The sequence below is a fragment of the Physeter macrocephalus genome, chromosome 16 (genome assembly GCF_002837175.3).
Source record: "Physeter macrocephalus isolate SW-GA chromosome 16, ASM283717v5, whole genome shotgun sequence".
Classification (NCBI taxonomy): Eukaryota; Metazoa; Chordata; class Mammalia; order Artiodactyla; family Physeteridae; genus Physeter; species Physeter macrocephalus.
In genome coordinates, this window is record NC_041229.1 from 15,545,994 (window position 1) to 15,566,262 (window position 20,269).

Below are 20,269 nucleotides of genomic sequence, written 5' to 3' on the forward strand. Positions count from 1 at the left end.
GAAGGTGAGACCTGACCTGGCCACATATGTTAGCAGTTGCTTTCTCTGAGTTCCGGTCCCACTGACGGAAGCCAACAACGTAAAGTTTTTGAGCACCAGGCTCAGTCACTACCAGTATATTTTTAAAAACCATCAGAGGCCTACTTCTTAAAGCCTAGTTTGTCTTATTCACCACTTATATCACCTGCTAGCAGATATAGTAAGATCAGTCATTTATTGGGTTGGCCAAAAAGTTCGTTTGGGTTTTTTGGCGACATCTTATGGAAAAACCCAAACGAACTTTTTGGCCAGCCCAATATTTAGCTGAAGGAAAATTAATTTACAGTGAAAAAAATGCATTGAGGCAAGTATATAGAGATCTCTTGTGGACAGTATTTTTGAGTCTTTATTGATTAGACTTCATTGTGACTTAATTAATTGTAATACTGCATAAGCATTTTATCCCTGGGAATGCAAGACCCAGGCTTACATTATTCTTCTGACGGAGACTCCCATGCGGCTACTGCCAAAAAGCTTCTACTTAGATGCAAACAATTCTGCCCTGATTGGCTTTCTCATCAAGAACCGCACAGCATGCGGGATTGGGACAGGAGATTAAAGTAACTCGCCCATCAGTCTCCGTATACTAAGGAGCTCAGAGTCCTCAAAACAGTTCTCTCATACTTTTCTAAGGTATACTCAGCCGCTAGGGAGACAACCTGTGTAGTGCTTTCATGTTAGTGAGTGCAGAAATCCACATGATGTCAGGAACGAGGCTAGGGCTACCTCAGAGTTAAGCAAGCCTCCCCTGACCAGCTCTGCCGTGATTTTACCTAATATGATGGAAAACCAGGGGGTAAATATGGGTACTGCCCTGTCTCTTACTACCCTTTTCAAGCACACTGTCTCCTAGCTTCAGCAATCCTAGAGAGGAAAATAGAGTAAGGGAAGGAGTTCTAGATGGAAGGACTCCAGAGATTTGAATAATAGCTAACGTCCATTGAACACTTTCTTGGTACCAGACACTGTTGCATTAACCTATTTAATATTTAAAACAACCCTATGAGGTAGGCTGCTATTGTCATTTGATGGACAAGACAGTTGAGGCATGGTAAGGATAAGTAACACACCCAGAATCACACAGCTGGGAAGTGGCGGAGCTGAGATTTGAGCCCATGCACTCTGGCTTCAGAAGCCACCTAACTGTCTTCGATTGTACTTTAATTCTCAGTGAGTACATATCTCACAGGTTATTCCAAGTATCCAGAGAGTCCTGGAATGGATATCTTTGCCCATCTGCATCTGGATTATTTTTGGAAAAAAGTGTTAGTATCAAGGACTATGTATTGGACTCTGACGTAAAGCTGAACCAGAGTTTTCTTCCACTGTAATGATTGCTCTTAGGACTTAAAATATATTTGAATGATAAGGTAGTGTAAGTGACAGATTTTTATTTTAAAAATGTGAACTGCAAATTGGACAGCCTCTAGTATAACAGTGTGGCATGTCAGGGGCTTTTCAAGGTCAAGGCTGCAGGTAAATGTGGTCATCCCCAGCCTTTAAGCCAGCGTCTCCTAATTTCTGAATCTTAATTCTGGCAAGATCACAGCCACCTTGAAAATAAGCAAAGGTCAAGAAATAGATGTTAGTTTTCTAATAAATGGATACCTATGGGTCAAACAGTTGTTTTCTCCTCAGTCTATCTCAGGTTGATAAACTGTTAAAATGGAAGTTTTAGCCTCTCAGCCTAACTTTATGGATTCCTAATAGAAGCTTTTCTTATCTGCGCCATCATTATTTGCTAGATTGTGCCAAGCCATCTCCCTTTGGCCTCTGTTCAACCATAGAAAGTGTCTCACAGGATTTGGTTATAAGGAACTTTATTTCTATTCCAGAACATTCTGATAATAATTTGCAGAAACCAGTGGTGGTAGAATTTGTATTTAAATCACTCTCCACTTCCTTGTCTGATCTCATGCTGTTGGGCTATGCTTGTAGGAATTTTACGGAATGCTTTGGTACTGGGACTCCCATTTTTCTTTCCGCGAAAGAACTAAAAGCAAATGGCTTCAAAACAAGACATTTTTTTCCTCAGTGTCACTTCTTTTAGAGGAGCTGATCTCAGTGCTTGTTTATTATGAGTCAAATCTTATCACAACCAACGTTATTACAGATTAAGTTCTATTAGAGTTAATTCCAAGATTGTGTATTTTCTTTCATTGTGTAAAACTGTGGTATTGACTATCACTTTAAAGTTAGAAATACAAGTTAGAAATGTTTATGCATTTCTGTTGTAACAGTAAAGTATCAAAATTTAATTTCTATAGAGTAAAAATCTTCTAATACCTACAGCACCATTGTTCTAGCAATATCCAGTATAACAAAATTTCATTGTAACAACAACAAAAACCCTGTATTTTGTATGATTGTACTTAACATTTATGTGATCTCTCAATGCAGGTATATGACAGTGCATTCAGTGTATGTTCTTCATACATAGAAATGTCTTATTTTAAGACCATTTGTCTATGTTGTTTAGATTTTAAAATAGTTGCTATGTAAGATAGATTTGACCTTGTCAGCTGACAGCTGACAATGACAGGGTTTCCTTGGGCATGTTAAAAAATATCATTTCTAGGACTTAGTCCACAAGCAGAGTGAGGATTCCTAACTCCAGCCATCTTCATACCAAAAGAAGGTATCTTGGCAAAAACAGCTATGATTTCTTATCGATTTTCTTTTTAATTATTTCTGTAGGGATCATGACATTGCAAGATAGCACACTCTTTGAGCCATGCTTATGACAGGATCAGGACATTATGACAGACTTTTTCTTTTCTTTTTTTCTTTTGGAAAAGGCAGATAGCATTAAAGAGGAGCTCTGAGTCACAAACATTTGTAAGTCCAGAACACAGATTCTTATCAAAGCCATGGTGCTCCATCCAGAGATTGTCATTGCAGATGAGTCATCAATCTTGTTCTGTTTGTCTGCTGTAATAGTGTCAGCTCTCCCCCAGACTGGTACCTGAGCTGGCCAAGTGGAGAGCAGAATCAGACAGTATTTCACATTGTATTCTTGTTCTGAAAAGTGTTAAGACTTTAGTGCCATGTAACTTTTTTTAAAAAAAATATGAAGTTAATTCATTTTTCAGGGAAACAGACATTTTAGCCAATTTATTTTTGTTTCTTTTTTGGATTTTTGAGATTTGAGAAAAATAGTGCTATCTTTGAAATTTGAATTGCTCAGGAGAATTAAACCTTATTAAGAAGTTTGTTAAAGTTATTGAAAATAAAGAGCTCTTGGGCTACATGTTTGGGCATTACCTTTGAACACACCTGGTATTGACTGGAAAGAGGACGTGAGAAACCACACCATACCCTCTTCCAAGGACCTGTAAGAAGCATGAATTTCCTGGGTGACTGCTTCTTCCTCGCATTCTTCCCATGCCTCCTGGCACACAGATGTCTTCTGTTCCCCCAGCTCCAAGCAGTTTTATGTGGTCAGAAAGAATCTGTGACTCAGTTCCTTTCAGACCACTCCTCTGCCCACAGAGCTGAAAATGGTTGCTTTGCATGTCCCGTACTTTGGCCACACTTGAAGGGCTTAAGGGGCAGTTGGCATTTCCTCCATCATGGGATCCGCCTGCAGACTCGAGGGCCAGTCCCTGAATTTTTGCCTGCCCCTTCTGCCTGTGATCCCTTGACTGGGGCAGCCTGTCGCTGCCAGCCTTCCATCCCAGTCCCCGTCACCACGCAACAACCAGAGTATACAAACCAAGCTCTCTCTTCTGTAGTGCACTTCAGCCTCCCCATCATGTCCCCGCCTTCTCAGTTCACCTTAATGCAACTTGCCATTCCCCGTAACACTGTTTTCCAGCTGTTCATAGCCTTCTGACAATGAAGTTATCACTTAGCCCACTTTCTATGAACTTGGCTTATAGGTGACTATCGTGATAGAACCTGTGGTGACTACATGGCATTTGATCTGTTGGAAGAGGAGTGAAATTGATTTGATATGTTTTAATAAAGATACTCTAGCTGCTACCTAATACATCAACAATTAATTTAGGTATTATATGGGTTAAAAACTCTGGCTTTGGCATAACACTGACCAGAATTCGTATCCTGGTTTTGCCTCTTATTATCTGGTCAAGTTTCTTAACTTACTTGATTGTTAATTTCTTTACTTGTGAAATATAATGCTAATAAGCATTAGTGTGTGAATTAAATGCTTAAATTAACTGAAAGGGTTAATTTATTTTAATTAGCACTCTGCCTAGCTCTTATACAGCGCTCGGTAAATGTTAGTAATTATTATTAAATAATATTTTTGAATGAATTGCTCTATTAATCTTTCATTCCCTCCTTCCATGTGTTGTTTTCCACTCTTTTCTTTCTCTCGCCCTCAGTCTCTTAAGAGGCTAAGGATACATTATTAATACTTTCAGACATATCCACAGGGTTTATGGAGAAGATTTGTCTGCCAAGAGCTGTTTTGGTTTGTTGTACCATAACCTAGATGCTATGTCTAGGCCACATGCAGACGTCTCCTCACGTGGTAATCTGATTTACATATTATTCTGTGCAGCCTCAGAAAAGATCAGCGAGTAAGTACCCTCTGTGTGAGTGAGACAAAGAACTCTAAAGCTGCAAGGGGAGGCCTTGGAAATCATCTGATCCAGGCTTTTCCCCCCAACAGTGCCACATCTTAATCTTCTGTAAGATGATGGTTGGCTGCTTTTTCTAGCTTGAAGCATGGAGAATGCCTATTCTATTGTGGGTTCTTGGAATCAGATTATTAAAGTTGTTAGAAGGAATTGTAGCAGTCACCTAGTCCCATGTTTCTTTCAACTGGCATTACTGAGAACCTGTTACATACCGTGTGCTATGCGGGCCCTGGGGACACAGAGCTCAGTGAGACGTTCAAGGATCCCAAGTCTTCTTCACACCTAATACTGGGGGCCCTTCTAACGACATCTCAAATGCCAGCCTCTGATTAGACATTTCTCGTGACAATAAGGATACTATTTCAGGTCAAATTGTTCCCTTTTCATAGTTACATGGTTTTTGGAGTTGGAGGAGACCAAAGAGTTCATCCTATTCAGTTGCTTCTGGACTTAATTTTCTTTCTTTTTTTTTTTTTAAAGGGGGTGTTCTTTATTTTATTTTTTAAATAAATAAATTTATTTATGGCTGCATTGGTCTTTGTTGCTGCATGCAGGCTTTCTCTAGTTGCGGCGAGCGGGGGCTACTCTTCATTGTGGTGCGCGGGCTTCTCATTGCGGTGGCTTCTCTTGTTGCAGAGCCCGGGCTCTAGGTGCGCGGGCTTCAGTAGTTGTGGCATGTGGGCTCAGTAGTTGTGGCGCACGGGCTCTAGAGTGCAGGCTCAGTAGTTGTGGTGCACGGGCTTAGTTGCTCCATGGCATGTGGGATTTTTTTTTTTTTTTTTTTAATTTATTTTTTTATACAGCAGGTTCTTATTAGTCATCAGTTTTATAAACATCAGTGTATACATGTCAATCCCAATCACCCAATTCATCACACCACCACCCCTGGCAGGCGGATTCTTAACCACTGCGCCACCAGGGAAGTCCCTGGACTTAATTTTTTAAATGAAACCTTACTCAGAATACTAATGTATAAAATAAATAAAATTAGCTGTGCTCCAGGTATGGCCCTGCCTTCTTGACTGCCCCCCTCACTTCCCTAAGGGGCCCCTCCTTAGATCCCTAGGACCTTGATCAAGTACTTTGGAGCAACTCTAATAATTAGAAAGATTTCTCCTAAATTGAACTTGTTACTTCTAATTATTCCAAATTCAGGGCCCTGGAGCAGCAAAATATAAATGCACATTGTCTTCTGTATAAATATCTTTCAGATACTTGAAGAACACCCAGTGTGCCCCTTCCTGCCTACACCTTCTCTTCTCCAAGATAAATCAGCCTCATGACCTTTACCCTGTCTTTGGGGGACATGTTTTCAAAGTTTTAGTCAGGAACTTCTTTCTTAAGCTATTCTATTTATTTCTTCTATCTTGGAAACTAGAGACAGAGCTTCTGTTAACTATCTTGGGTGAATCTGAAGTTGGTTTTTTTTTTTTTAATTTTTTTTATTTTTTTATTTATTTTTTATTTATTTTATTTTTTTTTTTTTGTGGTGCGTGGGCCTCTCACTGTTGCGGCCTCTCCCATTGCGGAGCACAGGCTCCGGACACGCAGGCTCAGCGGCCATGGCTCACAGGCCCAGCTGCTCTGCGGCATGTGGGATCTTCCCGGACCGGGGCACGAACCCATGTCCCCTACATCGGCAGGCGGATTCTCAACCACTGCGCCACCAGGGAAGCCCCTGAAGTTGGTTTTTAACTCCCCTTCTTCATCCTTTATTATTTTCTCCTTCGGGCTGAATGCTTTCAGCCTCTTAGAGAAAGCTGTTTATTATCAAAGTCAAAAAAGAAAAAAAGGTGTTAAAGACCCAGCCTCAGATGGAATTACAACTTGAGATGGCAGTCTGAACTTAATTCCCGTTTCAGGACCCTGCCCATACGGCAGCCCTCTCTCCACAAAGTCATCCGAATGCCTGTCAGCGCCGCGGGGCAGGGCCTGAGCTGGGCATCCTCTAGTCGCCGTTCTGGTGGCATCAAGTTTCGCGGGGCCACAGCGATTTTCACTGCAGAGGCCACTTGGCGCTTACGAGGAGCAGAGGAGAGCAGCTCTGAAGGGAGCCCCCTCGGGCACACGCAGAGCCGAGGGTTCCTGCACTGCCCCAAGTGCTTCAATTCTGTCCAGTAGCAAAGGTCTGCTCTTTGAGAGGGAACAAGCGATGGGGACATTTTTGACTTTAAAGTAGAGTTCTCTTTGGCATCTGGGAAAGTTGATGTTTTGTACTCTTTGATCTGAGGCCCCATTTTCTTTCCACTCATTTCAATTGACTGTCCGGTGGTTAATTGTGTTATTAGGTTTGAAAGCATTTATTTCCTTTGTTTTCACCCTCTTTCCATGTTTTATGTAGAATGGTACTTTCCAGTCTAGTTTGAATATAATTTCCTGAGCTATATGTGACACTTAGGAAACATGAGTTGATAATAATACCCTGGCTTTCCACATTTTGTCATACTTTACCATCTGTGCAACATATGAAGAGTGTTAGATTTCTGCTCCTTTGGGCGCTGGATGTTATATAGGGCACACAGTTAAGAGCTTGTATCCGTTAGGTGTTGCCACCGCAACAAGGCGTTCTCAGCCTGGGACCTGTAGATGCCTGGGGAATCTGTGACAGGCTCTGGGGGCTCCTTGAATAGACTAAAGATACACGCAAATTTTTGTATATAAATTCTTGTTCATATTTTTCTGGAGATTTTTCAAGGCATCTGAAACCAAATAATGGTTAGGGATGACTTAATAGAGGTTTCAAGATCCTGATATTGAACCAGATACATCTTCTAATCAGGACTTATTACAGTAGTGTTAATTTTTGTTGTTGTTGTTTTTAATAAAATGCCTTGAAAATTCTGTTTTAAAGTGAGCCTGTAACTAAACATCATTCTGCCTTGGTCATCTGATTCAGAACTAATGTGGCTACCGTTCATGCGCTAGATGCTATATGGAAACCAAAAGAAAACAGTAGAGTGCCATCTAGAGGGCCTAACAATAATTTCCCAGCTTTGGAATCAGGCCCCGGCGTTCTCCCTACACCGGGGTCTTTAGTTTTAGTAACTTTCTAAATCAAGAACACTTTTTTCCTCTCAAGTAATTGCAGACCATAAAGATGGGTGGCAATGATATTTATCATCTACATAGAGACTACAGTTGTGGCATCTAGCCTTGCTACTCTGGAGACATCATTTTAATAAAAGCTTAATGTTGTAGATGGCGTTTATTTTATAGGGATATAGGAACTACAGCCTTTGAGATCCACACTGCATTTGAATATACTTTTGATCATAAAGCAAGAACAAATTGATGATTCCCGTAATATCAGTTTAATATAGGGATATATTGCTTTGTTGTATTTTCGTTTAAAGTTAGAATAAATTAAAAATTAAGAGTAATTTGTCTTAATTACTCTTTGTATTCCTTTCACGATGGTGATATAGAATGGTGTTTGCCAAATGGTGCAGAAATTGTGGGGTTTCAGAATTGAATTTACTCTGGAAAAACATACCAAATGATTTGTATCCACGTGAAAATGTGCAAGAGCATAGCTCTCAAGTCCCGGCTCTGCCCTTTGGGTTGCAGTGGTTGATTACGTTAATTGTTTCTTCTTTTATAAATGGGGCTGAAAACAGTATCTAACATAGGGTTGTTGTGAAGATTAAATGAAATAGAATTGGTAAGCACAGTGCCTTGTATATGAAAAGTCTTTTAACTTATTAAAGTCTCTTTAATTTCTTATTGTTATTGTTATTATCACTGGCCAGTTTTATTTTCAGGACAGCTGGAGTAAAACAGAAACAGACAATTTTGTATCCTATAGAGAATTTTATAGTTTTAAAAAGCATTTCCACAAATACAATCTTGTTTGACTAGAGTTTCAATAAATATTTATTTATTCACGTATTCAGCAGCTGTTTATTCAGCTCCTATTAGGTGTAATAATCATCTTTGGCATTGCAGGTTTGGTGCTGGAAACAGCAATAAGAAAGACATGGACCTTACCTGGGCGGGGGAGGAGTTAGACGATAAACAGTAAACAAGGTGATTTCACAAAGAAGTCATTAGTGTGAAGAAAATCAGTGTGATGTAATAGAGAGCGACTGGAAGCCTACTTGAGGAGGATGAGGCGGCCAGGGAAGACCTTTCTCAGAAAGTGACATTTAAGCCCTTTCCCAAATGACAAGGAACCAGCCAAGTGAGGGTTTGGGAGCGGCCGCCCCCCGACTGAGGAAAACAGCGCGTGTAAATGCTGTTGGAGGGGGTGAGTGAAGCACGCACACAGACTAGAAAGAAGGCCCGTGTGCTGGAGCTCAGGGAGGTCAAAGGACTTTGGACTTTGTTCTGCGGGTTCTGGGGGAGATAGGGTGTGGATCAGAGCACCAACCAAAGAGTCAGACTGTCTGGTTTGAAATCTGACCTATTATGTGGCCTTCGACAAGCTTCTTGACTTCCCTGCACCTAATTTTTACCATCTCCGAAACGAGAATGATAATTCCTTCCTCCTAGGATTGCTGTGAGGATTGAATGAGATAAAAATAATTGTGTAAAGTGCTCAGGGGAGTATCTTAATACTGCTGATTTCTATCATCATCATCACCACCTTCATCCTCAAAACCCCCAATTTACAGATGAGAAAACTTAGAAATAAGAGGGTGGTTTTGAAATCGGAATATAGGCGTCTTGATTTCGAAACCGTCATTCTTTTTGCAATATATTCTGTAGCATGAGCTCCCCGAGAGAGACATCTCTTGATCTGAATCTCTTTAGCTCAGAGCCCAGTTGTATGCACCCGCGAATGTTTAAACAACGCAGAGATGATCAGTAAGGCCAGCAGAGACCCAGTGTGTGGTAGGGAGGCATCCTGTGCCTGTGCCTTTCTCCCCACACATGGAACCATCAGAACATCTAATTCCTTGAGTTTTGATGAGCGCTTTGGACCCTAAGCTGAAAGCCTCAGTATGCACATAGGAATGAATAGAGGAGGGAGGGACTATTTTGAGGACCTTGTAAGATAACTGAATCTCTTCAGAAGGACATTCAAAACTCTTCATTAGTTACCTTAAATGAGGTCGTACATAATATAAATAAATGAAATCCAGGGATTATCCCCAGATTTTTTCTGATCTGACTTTTAGTGAAGGTATTAATTAACCAGACTGCCAGACTTGAATTTCTCTTTCCTCCACCTCTTTCTGCCTTTGCCCAGTCTCTCCTGGAGTAAGAAAGGACATAGGTAAGGATCACAAAGCAAGAGAAACAAATTAGAAGTCAGGAGCTTGAAAATCTGCCTGCTCACCTTGCCTCTAGTTCCTCAGCCCCAGCGGTGCTTCCCTCACCGACCTTGACGCAGGCTCTGTGTCTGTTGCAGAATGTGAGCACTTGATCCGCCACATGCTGGTGTTAGACCCCAACAAGCGCCTCGCCATGGAGCAGATCTGCAAGCACAAGTGGATGAAGCTAGGGGACGCTGATCCCAGCTTTGACAGGGTGAGCTGGGCACCACTCGCCCCAGGGAACTCCTCTTAGGGCTACTGCAGTCTCTTCTGCATGAGATTGTAATCAGGCCAGGACCTGAAGAGGCGGGCCTGGGTACAAACTTGTTGTGTAATCCTAAAGCAAGTGAAGCCAGCAAGAAGGAATCTTAAACCAGCTGAGTTGTTGGAGAACAGTGATACCAGTTCCCTACTGCTTGTCCTCAATTCAGAGTCCCTTCCTGGCTCTTGGGGCAGTACAGCCTCCTCCCACGGGGTTGTTTCCCTCCTCTTAGTGTGCTCAGTCCAGTGGCTCCTGTAGCATTCCTTTATTTGAACCACTACAGCCATCCCGGGTACCCCAAGGAGCTCAGGAAAATAGTGGCCTTACGATCTTATCTGCTCCTAGTTGAGTACCCAGGGCTTTCTTGCTTAGGCTTTGTCTGAGGCCAAAAATATCCCAAGCTAGGCAGCATGGAACAGCTTGTTCATTATATATGATATGCCATCTTGACATGGTTAATTGGGAGTTAGATAGCTTGCCTTTTTTTGTTACAGTTAATAGCTGAATGCCAGCAGCTGAAGGAAGAAAGACAGATGGACCCCCTAAATGAGGATGTCCTCTTAGCCATGGAGGACATGGGACTGGACAAAGAGCGGACACTACAGGTATCTGTAAATGAGTGGAGGACAAGGTGGGGTGTAGCTCTACTCCCTCTGTCCTGCCTTTTCCATTATTCCTCCTTCCTGGGAACTTGGATCTTTTTGTTTTCCTCCCATTCTTCTTCCTCTGCCCCTGTCTGGGCCTTGGAAAGAAGGCGCTTTGGTCTTCGAATGTTACTATTAACAGGGTTTTGGTCATTGACGTGCCATATCACCCAGGTTTTTTGCTCCTTCCCCTTTTCTCTTGGTAGTCATTAAGATCAGATGCCTATGATCACTATAGTGCAATCTACAGCCTGCTGTGTGATCGGCATAAGAGACATAAAACTCTGCGTGTCGGACTACCTCCTAGCATGCCCCGAGCCATGGCCTTTCAAGCACCAGTCAACATCCAGGTGGGCAATAACTCCAGTGACCAGATTCAAGACAGGTAACATGGAGGGGGGTTGGTTAGCCGTTGCTCACTAACCCTAGGTCACGAGAGTTCCTATTCTTCCGTACCTCTGTCCCCTCCCTGCTGTCATCTCTTGCTTTGTCAGAGGTCAAGCAAAGAACTGAACCTTTCTTTGACAGAGAGGATGGAAGAGTATCCCAGTACTTGGGAGGGACAACAATAGTTGAATTTTTTTCTTTTTGAAAGAAACAGCAAATCATTGAGAGAGACTGTCCTCTCTAAAGAATGCTTCCTGGTAGCTTCTAAGGGCAGAGGAACCAAAGACTCAGAGGTAGAAGCATAGAGTTTAGCAACCAAGAATGCTTTGCAAGCCTATCATTATTTCCCTCTGGTACTGAAGGAATGTGTGTATGTGTGCGTACTGCTTTCCAGGCAGAGCAGGCTGGTACCACTATGAACATCAGCGTTCCCCAGGTGCAGCTCATCAACCCAGAGAATCAAATTGTGGAGGCAAGTAGCAACCTCTGATAGCTGTCAGCTGAAACTCCTTTCTTGCCCATAGTCTTGCTGCCTTTCCTTACCTCTTATTTCTAATTTGATTGTGTTTCTCTCCTCCTCAGCCGGATGGGACAGTGAACTTGGACAGTGATGAGGGTGAAGAGCCTTCCCCTGAAGCGCTGGTCCGCTATTTGTCAATGAGGAGGCACACAGTGGGCGTGGCCGACCCGCGGTGAGTATCTGCCCGATTAACACCCGCGCAGAGAATTCCCACTGACTTTGAGTTCCTACCATGGCACATCTTCCCTGCTTCACTGTATCTCCCAGATGAGCTCTAATTCAGTGGCCAAGACATGTTTTTAACCCAGTTCAGGGTCCCTGGTAGATGAGACTGGATTCGACTAAAAATCACAGAGCTGTCCCTTGTGGATGGTGGGCTGAAAGCCACTATCGTGCCAGGTAATCACAGTACTTTGGTGAAGAGCATAGCATGTCTTTTCCCACAAAGATTAAGGTCTTCTGATCTAAGTCACGTAAAGGTACCCCTGAAAATTCATCCGAGTTTGACAGCCTTTAGAGATGTTGTTTGCCATATATTCTAATGCAAGACTCATCTAAGAAGTGAGGACAAATAGTATGATATAATTTGTATATGTTAAAAATTAAGTAAACAAAAATCCAAAAACACGCCAAATAAGTACCAGTTTCCCCAAGTGTTTCCCCATAACAGTCCTTCAGTGTGTCCCCTGCTGCCCTCACGCTGGGGAAGTGAACTGAAGACCAGCTCTCCCGGTTTTGTTCTGCACTTGGAGATTCTCACCACTGAAATAGCCACCCCTCTTCTCTGGCTATTTCTTGTACTGAGGAGGGAAGAAAAGGGTGTGGCCAGGGCTCTCTTGAGAGCTCAGCTAGGGGCAAAGCTAGGGTTCTTTTTTCTCTGAGTTCTCAATTTCCAAAAAAGCCTCCCCTGCCTGCTGGTGTGCTTGCTTCACGTTTCTCATTCTCAGCCTACGATCAAACAGGCAATAGGGGAACATTCTGGCTCCAGAGACTGCGTCAGCTGCAAATGGGTGGAGTCCCGTGTCGCGCTGTTAGTGGAAAGAGCTCTTATTTTAAAGTGTGCGGTAAACCCCACCATTGGAGCTCGACAGATCCACGCTTATCTGCCCATCAGCACTGACGGCACCGCTTGCATTCTTTCCCTGGTGAATCAGTTGCTACTTTGGGCAGCCATTGTTTTAGTGGATGGCCTGTGTCCTCCAGAAACTTGCCATTCACCTCCAGGCCTTGGAAACCTGAACTGGACTGGGGCCAGCGTTTCCTCTTGGCTCAGAGCTGTTGGTTTTACATGAGTGGTCCATGAAGCATGGGGATCCCCAGCCCCAGATAGTAAAATGGCAGAGCGCCAGCTTCCGCACGCTAGGCTCCACACGCCTCTACTCGCTCTGGGATCGTAGAGGGAAATACAAATTTAGGAGGAAAGTAGAAAAAGAAAACAAAATAAATTGTGAGCTTAGCAGTTTCATCACTTTGGGGATACAGGTTGTGAGTGAGAATTGTAACCGAACTTCTCTGTCATCCTGTTTCCCATCAGCACGGAGGTTATGGAAGATCTGCAGAAGCTGCTGCCTGGCTTTCCTGGAGTCAGCCCGCAGGCTCCATTCCTGCAGGTGGCCCCTAACATGAACTTCATGCACAACCTGTTGCCCATGCAAAATCTGCAGCCAGCTGGGCAGCTGGAGTACAAGGTACCCGGAAACGGGAGAGGGCTGGCCCCCAAAGATGCACATCTGAGCTTCCTTTGAGAGACTTTAAGGGACTGTCCCCAAGATTTAAGGTGTCCTTATAGGGAAGGATGATTTCTCTTGCAAAGCAGCTCGGGTGAGAGGGAAGATTTCTCTAGTCTACGTCACCATCGTAGGATCCCTTAGTTTCAGTAGATTAGAGTGCCGCCGTTTTCTCTCCTCCTTTCCCCCCACCTCACCAGTCTGTCCCTTCCCACTCTACTCCTGACAGGAGCAGTCCCTGTTACAGCCGCCCACCCTGCAGCTGCTGAACGGAATGGGCCCCCTTGGCCGGAGGGCATCAGATGGAGGTGCCAACATCCAACTGCATGCCCAGCAGCTGCTGAAGCGCCCACGGGGACCCTCCCCTCTTGTCACCATGACACCAGTGAGTTGCAGCACGAAGCCCAACTTGCTTTCTCAAAGGCCTTTGATAAAGAGGTTGTAGAACCCAGAGTCTCCATCCTAAATGTCTGAATTTCTTCTTTCCCTCAATGTATGATGCTCAGTGTCATTCCCATTTTCTTCAGGCTGGTAGAATTTTCCAGAGTTAATTTTTGGTTAACTTCTTCACTTAACCAAATAATTTCCACACTGCAGCCTGCTTCTGGAGGCCTCATCCTCAGGGGGCTACTTACAGATACTTGCATAAAGGGCGGCTGCAGCCCGGCGCTTCGAGAGCGAGAGCGGGTGGGCGGGGGAGCGTTAGCCTCAGGCCTGGCCTTCCTACAGGTAACGTTTCCCTGCCAGAGGGCAGCGGAAGCTAACAGTTTTCTCTGGACTTAATTGCTTTTTAGACTGGTTTCCAAAATTACATTCTCACCAACCCTTCCTCCTTTGATTAACACTACCTCACACTTTTGGTACAACCTGAATCACTTGATTATTTGGCTTTCACAAGCTCAAACCTGACAGTTGGTATCTCTCAATCCCAATTTTTTTTTTATATATGATGGTCACATTTAAAGATTCTTTTCTTCTGCTGGGTTCTGTTTATTTCTGATTATTTTTCTGTCATAGGTAAATTCCTTCATTCATTCCTTCATTCATTCCTTCATTCGTTTAGTCTCATACTACCTTAAGATTGGGTGCTAATTATATCCATAGCCCTTACTGGGTGCTTTAGGGCAGTGCTTCTTAATGTATCTCTAGTTGAGGACCCTTTTTCCCCTTCAATCCATCCATCAGGGATAAATACCTTTGTAAAATGAAATGAAAGTGAATTATTAGAGAAGTAAAACTTTTAAAATATATGAACTGCAAGGCTAAATCTTATTAGATTCAACAGAAAAAAATTACTCCGTTAAGTTGCTGTAAAGGTTTGTAAATCTTACTCTCTATTTCTTTACCTACCTTATTTTGGATTGGTAATGAAACAGTCTGTGGACTGGCACGGGTCCACGGGTCACACTTTCAGGAACACTGCTGTCGGGAAAAGGAAAGAATTTATATTCATGGTTCCTGGCCTCACTGAGCTTATAATATGGGACAATAAGATCCACATATGTGAAGTATTGGAATAACAGTAAAGGGCCATATGTGATTAAGTACCAGAGTGAAGACCATGGACTTGTAGGTGGCAGAGGCACTCAGAGAAGGGCAAGTTCAATGTAGGTTATGAAGGATCAGGAACAGCTTTATGGGAGGTGCAGTGACTTACTCTGTCCACTGCAACTGTTTTTGCCAAGGTCACTAACAAGCTTTTGTTGGTAAGTCCACTGGACATTTTTAATCTTTATCTTTTTGGACCTCCCAACTGTATTAGTCACCGCTGACCGTTTTTCTCCTTGAAATATTGTCTTCTTTTACCCCAATCTCCTTGTTTTTTGTTTTCCACCTGCCTCCCCTTTTCAGGTTCCCCTTCTTCTTTTTCCTTGAAATAGGTGAAACCCAGAGTTTCATCTGAGGCCCTGTTTCCATCTCATTTTACATGCTCTCTCTGAGTGATCTTGTCCACTTCTCTAATTTCAGTTACTGAGTGATTCTCCAGCCCAGAATGCTCTTCTGAGTTCTATACTTCTGTATACATGACTACCGACTGCACGAATTTAGTTGGTCATTCAACAAGTACTTACCATTTTAATTCAACGTGTCCTCAAATGAACTTATCCTGACTGTGTGAAACCTGTTTCTCCCGTTGGGTAACAGTGAACGGCACCGTCACTCTCCTGGTTAGACAAGCTAGGAATGTGGGTATTAATTATCTTTACTTCTTCCCTCTCCCTTATTCCCCATGTCAAATCAGTTACCCAGTGCGGTGAAGTAAGTATCTTACTTCTTTCCATCTCCACTGCCCTTTCTCTAACTCAAGCCACTGTCATCCGTTGCCTGGATTAGCACGGTGGCCTCCTAACCGGCTTCCTTGTTCGGGCTTGTCTTCTAATCCTCATCACCAGCCATTTTCATGCTGCAACTAAAGCAAGCCAGCTTTCTAAAATATAAATCTTGTAACATCATGTCCCTGCTTAAAATCTTTAGTGATTCACCACTGCCTTTTCTCAAAATAAACTTCTTAATGTGGTATTCAAGGCCATTTATAACTGGCCACAATGTTCCTCTCCTGCCTCGTCTGTAGCCACTTCCTGCCTAACCCTGTTCACTCCAGCCTTGTAGAACTGTAGTAAGGGATCTGGAAACCCTAGGAGCATACAAACAATGGAACTATTCCAGAAGTTTGTTTTGTTTTATAATTATTGTCCATTAAAAAAATGCTCTTTTGTAATAACTGAGGTATGATTTTTGCTCTGGTGCTTGAGGCATGGTGATTATGTGAGCCACAGGCTGTGAGTAGCTATCAAGGATATACAGCATTCCAGTCCACAAGCAGATGGGAAGAGTCACAGTAATGCATGCATTGTGGTGGTCCTCATTTCACTTACATGTTTTGGTGCGTAACAGTGATTTTAAAGCATTGATATGTAATTACACAATTTTATGTTATGTACTAAAGTGTGCTTTTAAAAAACCAGTGTGCTTTTCTGGAGTAAAGGATATCTAAAGTCTGGAAATAACATTAATAAGAAACAACAGGTCAGTTCCTAGACATTCCAGGTAAACAAGCTTCTCCTACATTTTCAGGTCCTCAGACACCCACAGGCCTTCTCTTTTCTCTTGGCCTAGAAACCTCAGACGCTTGCGACCCCATCCCCTCTTGGCTGGGCTAACTCCTGCTCATCCTTCAGGTCTCAGGTTTGGGGCCATGTCCTCCAGAATGCCTTCCTCAATTCCCAAGTGCCCATGACTGGGTCCTGCTGTTTTGTACTTGTCTGTGTGCCTATCTCTATCCTCCACTAGACTGTAAAACAAGGGCAAGAACTTTATTAATTCACATTTTATCCTGGAACATAGTGGGCATTCAGCTATTTGTTGGATGAATAAATGAACGAAGGAAGATGAATCAGAGGAAGAAATTCAAATTAAAATCAACCGAGCGAGGTAAAAATGGAACAATGGAAAGGTATATGAAAGTTCTGTATAACCCAGGGATCCCAGAAAAGCTTTGCAGATTAAAAAAAAAAGTGACAGAGAGGCCTGCCCCAAGCCCAGAGTCTAGAATAAGAGCTACTGCAGAAGAAGCGCCACCTTGAGCTTTTCCTTCCTGTCTCTCTTCAGGCAGTGCCAGCAGTTACCCCTGTGGACGAGGAGAGCTCGGATGGGGAGCCAGATCAGGAAGCTGTGCAGAGGTAATGTGGCATCTGGCAGTGCTTGCAGAACGTCCTTGGGCAGGCTCCCCCTGCAACCAACGAAAGGTCACCTCTGCCCAAGGAGGTGGTACAGTGCAGCTTCAACATTTGTGTGGTCTCTTTGCTCAAGCCAGATGGCATGTTCCTCCCCACATGGAAGTAACAGAAGACTACCCAGAAAATTTCATTTCTGTAAGCACCATTGGAAGTCCCCTAAGTGACAGCAATAACCATAAGAACTTTTTCTCTCCTCCCTCCTTCCTTCCTTGCCCCCTGCCTTCATATTGCAACTCTGATAGTATTCACAAGGCACAAAGCCTGCTCCTACCTGCCAAGAACTGTTACTGAAAAGGAATTGGAGATTTGGGATGACAATGATCCTAGCTAGTCTGGCCATGGACCGCTGGCATGGACTCTTCCTTTCCAGGAGAATGAATACCTCTTGTACTGTTTGCTCTGTGTTTCTTCCATCCCCTTGTATCAACAAAGAGATATTGAAAAAAGAATATGGGATTTGGGCCAGGGACAGATGCAAATATCCATTGTTTGCAGAGATGCCTAATTCACAGAAAACGGCAGTGACCATCAGGCATGCTGTACTGTTCATTTGACCTCAGTTCCATTAGCCATGGTCCTCAGCTCCATGCATGCCCCCTTGTGAGAATGACTTTCTTATTTTCCGGGGAAGGGGGTTTGACCAGAATCCAGCATGTATTTTCCCAGAAATATAGGTGTTCTTCAAGATTATATGTTTTTTCCCTTGAGGGAAGTTGAAATAAAATGGTTTTCATGGGCTCTTGGGGAAACTTTGGGTGTTTTTATCAAATGGATATTAAACCACTAATGGCTTACCCTCTGGTAAGTTTGCATACCGCTAATTACTCTCTAGTCTGTTAACTGTTTTTTAGCTGGAATGGGCAAAGTAGTTAAGAATGAAACAAGACCACTTTATAAGACCCGGACGGTTGCTGGCCAGTATTCTTTCCCTACCCCCAGTAGCTTTGTGTGAGAGCTGCTGTTCAAAAAGAGTCTGGTCCCATGTGGAAAGAACAGTGAAGAACAGGGGTGTTGGCTGGTGGGCCAGCTCCTTCTACAGCGTAGCCGATAGAGGAATCGTGTTGACTTTGTTTTTCTCTTGATGCTGTGGTTTCTATAGTTTGCCAATCACAGGGTGTGTAAAGTTGTACATGGGTGCTGCTGGTGTCATGAAGAGAAATTAGGAAACTTACTGCCTTCCTACTTTAATTAGACAGCAGTATTTCATTTTATCTTCTTTGTCTTGCACTTTACTTCCTTCAGCTCCTTCTTTCTTCCTTAGACCAACATTTAAAGGGTAAAATGCCCATCAGTTTTGATGTAATGGAAGGAATAATGCTTCTTTTATTCATGCCCAATAAGAGCAGCAGTGGTGGAGGGAGTCATCAGTCAGACCAAGGGGGGACTGATACCTTATTAATGGTATTAGTGGTGCATCTGAAAGGTCTTCAGAAGAAAAGTCATCAGCTTGTCCACTCTTCAGCTTCTGAAACTTCTCTTTTCTTGCCTTGCCTTTTTTTCCCCTACAAAACAATTATATAAACATTTCATGTGGTTTCACTTCTTCATCCTTTAGAGAATGTTGGTTCCCTGGGGACAACATCAGTTTTTCTTCTCTGATGATGGAGTTACAATCATGGGGCATGAGGGAAGGGGTGGTGTTGGAACTCGCTTAGCCCCACATGGAAAGATCTGTTTTCTGTGACTTGCAGCGAGGTCTGTCTCCAACCCTCGGGACCAGTGGCGTCGAGAGACACATGCGAAGCCCTTCTGAATATCTCTCTTGGCTCATCTCTAGGAACAATCCTTAGGGCTCATTTCCTCCGCCTTGTAGTTTGGAAATTTGGAAAGAAAAGAGGAATGAAACTAACAAGTAGAAAATAAATTCTTTTCCTGAATGGAATGAAGCAGGGGAAATTGATCCACTTTGTGAGCTACATCTGTTTTCTGTCTTCTCTTAATGGCTACTCTTAGGTCCAAAATTCAGCCACTTCAGTGGTAAGCCAACTTTTGTTGGCCTTTTGGAACATGTTTCACTTTCATCCAGTCAGGGATCTGTTGGCCATCGAGCCCTTTTTGAGCTCTGGCACTGTTTCATTCTGAGTGCTTTGGATTAACTTCTAATGCTTCTTGCTGAGGAATATTCCTGTCTGTCTTTTTTACTATGAAATATGCTCCTGCTTGTTGCAGGTACTTGGCAAATAGGTCCAAAAGACATACACTGGCCATGACCAACCCTACAGCTGAGATCCCACCGGACCTACAGCGGCAGCTAGGACAGCAGCCTTTCCGTTCCCGGGTCTGGCCCCCTCACCTGGTACCTGATCAGCATCGGTGAGTAGCCACATGAGCTGCGGGAGCTCCTTGAGGCTCATTGGACAGGCACCCTTCTGGCTAGTCTTACAGACATGGGGACTAGCATCGTGGCTTTAAATCGCATCCTGAACTTACATCTTCTCAACTCCTTAACTAAGCAGTGCCCAGGGCAATATGAGATGCTTCTTTCCCATTACCTCGTAGGCATGTTTAGTGCCTGCAGGTGATTCTTGTGATTCTAGATGTTGACTTATCGATGAAACTGAACTTGAAACCTGAAAGCGGGTGAAGCTCTTAGAAGGCCATCTGGAAATAGAAGGATTTGTAGCCACATCAATAGGCTTGACCTTTAATAACCCATCGCCATCAAAAGAATGAGCACTTCTTATCACGTGACCGCTGAACAAGGAGCTTAGATATGGGGGAAGATACATTCCTTTGTGAGTGGTAGAGCAGAGATACTGCATCCTCTTGAGTGTTGTGCTTGGAAAGTCATCCCTGCAATATTCTGATGGCAAAATCTTTTAGTAGGTCTCTGATACATTTATAATTCATTGTCTTAAAGAAATAAAAACAAGTGTAACCTTTCTTGCCAAGAAAACTTCACAAAATTGAGTTCAAGTAAGCCTCGGAACAGAGAGGAATGACACTTTGCTGGCTTAAGAAGATGATTATCTTCTGGGAACACCTCGATGACCGAAAATCTTAACCTTTAGTCCATTCTGAAGCTGTCCCCAAGCTCTAAGGCCACACTTTCAAAGCCACCACCAGTTGCTAGAGCTTATTTTCTTTC

General features: G+C 43.2%; 1 protein-coding gene across 8 annotated transcripts in view; it reads left to right on the forward strand.

The window, feature by feature from the left end:
* Nucleotides 1-20,269, forward strand: part of SIK3 (SIK family kinase 3) — a 256,319-nt gene that overhangs the window by 214,188 nt on the left and 21,862 nt on the right. For 4 of the 8 annotated variants that reach the window (XR_003683519.2, XR_003683518.2, XM_024131196.3 and 1 more), the window contains exons 7-15: nucleotides 10,000-10,118; nucleotides 10,661-10,771; nucleotides 11,017-11,160; nucleotides 11,592-11,669; nucleotides 11,780-11,889; nucleotides 13,252-13,405; nucleotides 13,674-13,829; nucleotides 17,054-17,124; nucleotides 19,351-19,494. Coding sequence is in view for 5 of the 8 variants with exons in the window: in XM_024131196.3 (XP_023986964.1) it covers nucleotides 10,000-10,118; nucleotides 10,661-10,771; nucleotides 11,017-11,160; nucleotides 11,592-11,669; nucleotides 11,780-11,889; nucleotides 13,252-13,405; nucleotides 13,674-13,829; nucleotides 17,054-17,124; nucleotides 19,351-19,494 (1,087 nt within the window). In the remaining 3 variants the exon portion in view is untranslated. The other 4 variants (XM_024131197.2, XM_028500937.2, XR_008619560.1 and 1 more) reach the window with 3 other exon arrangements.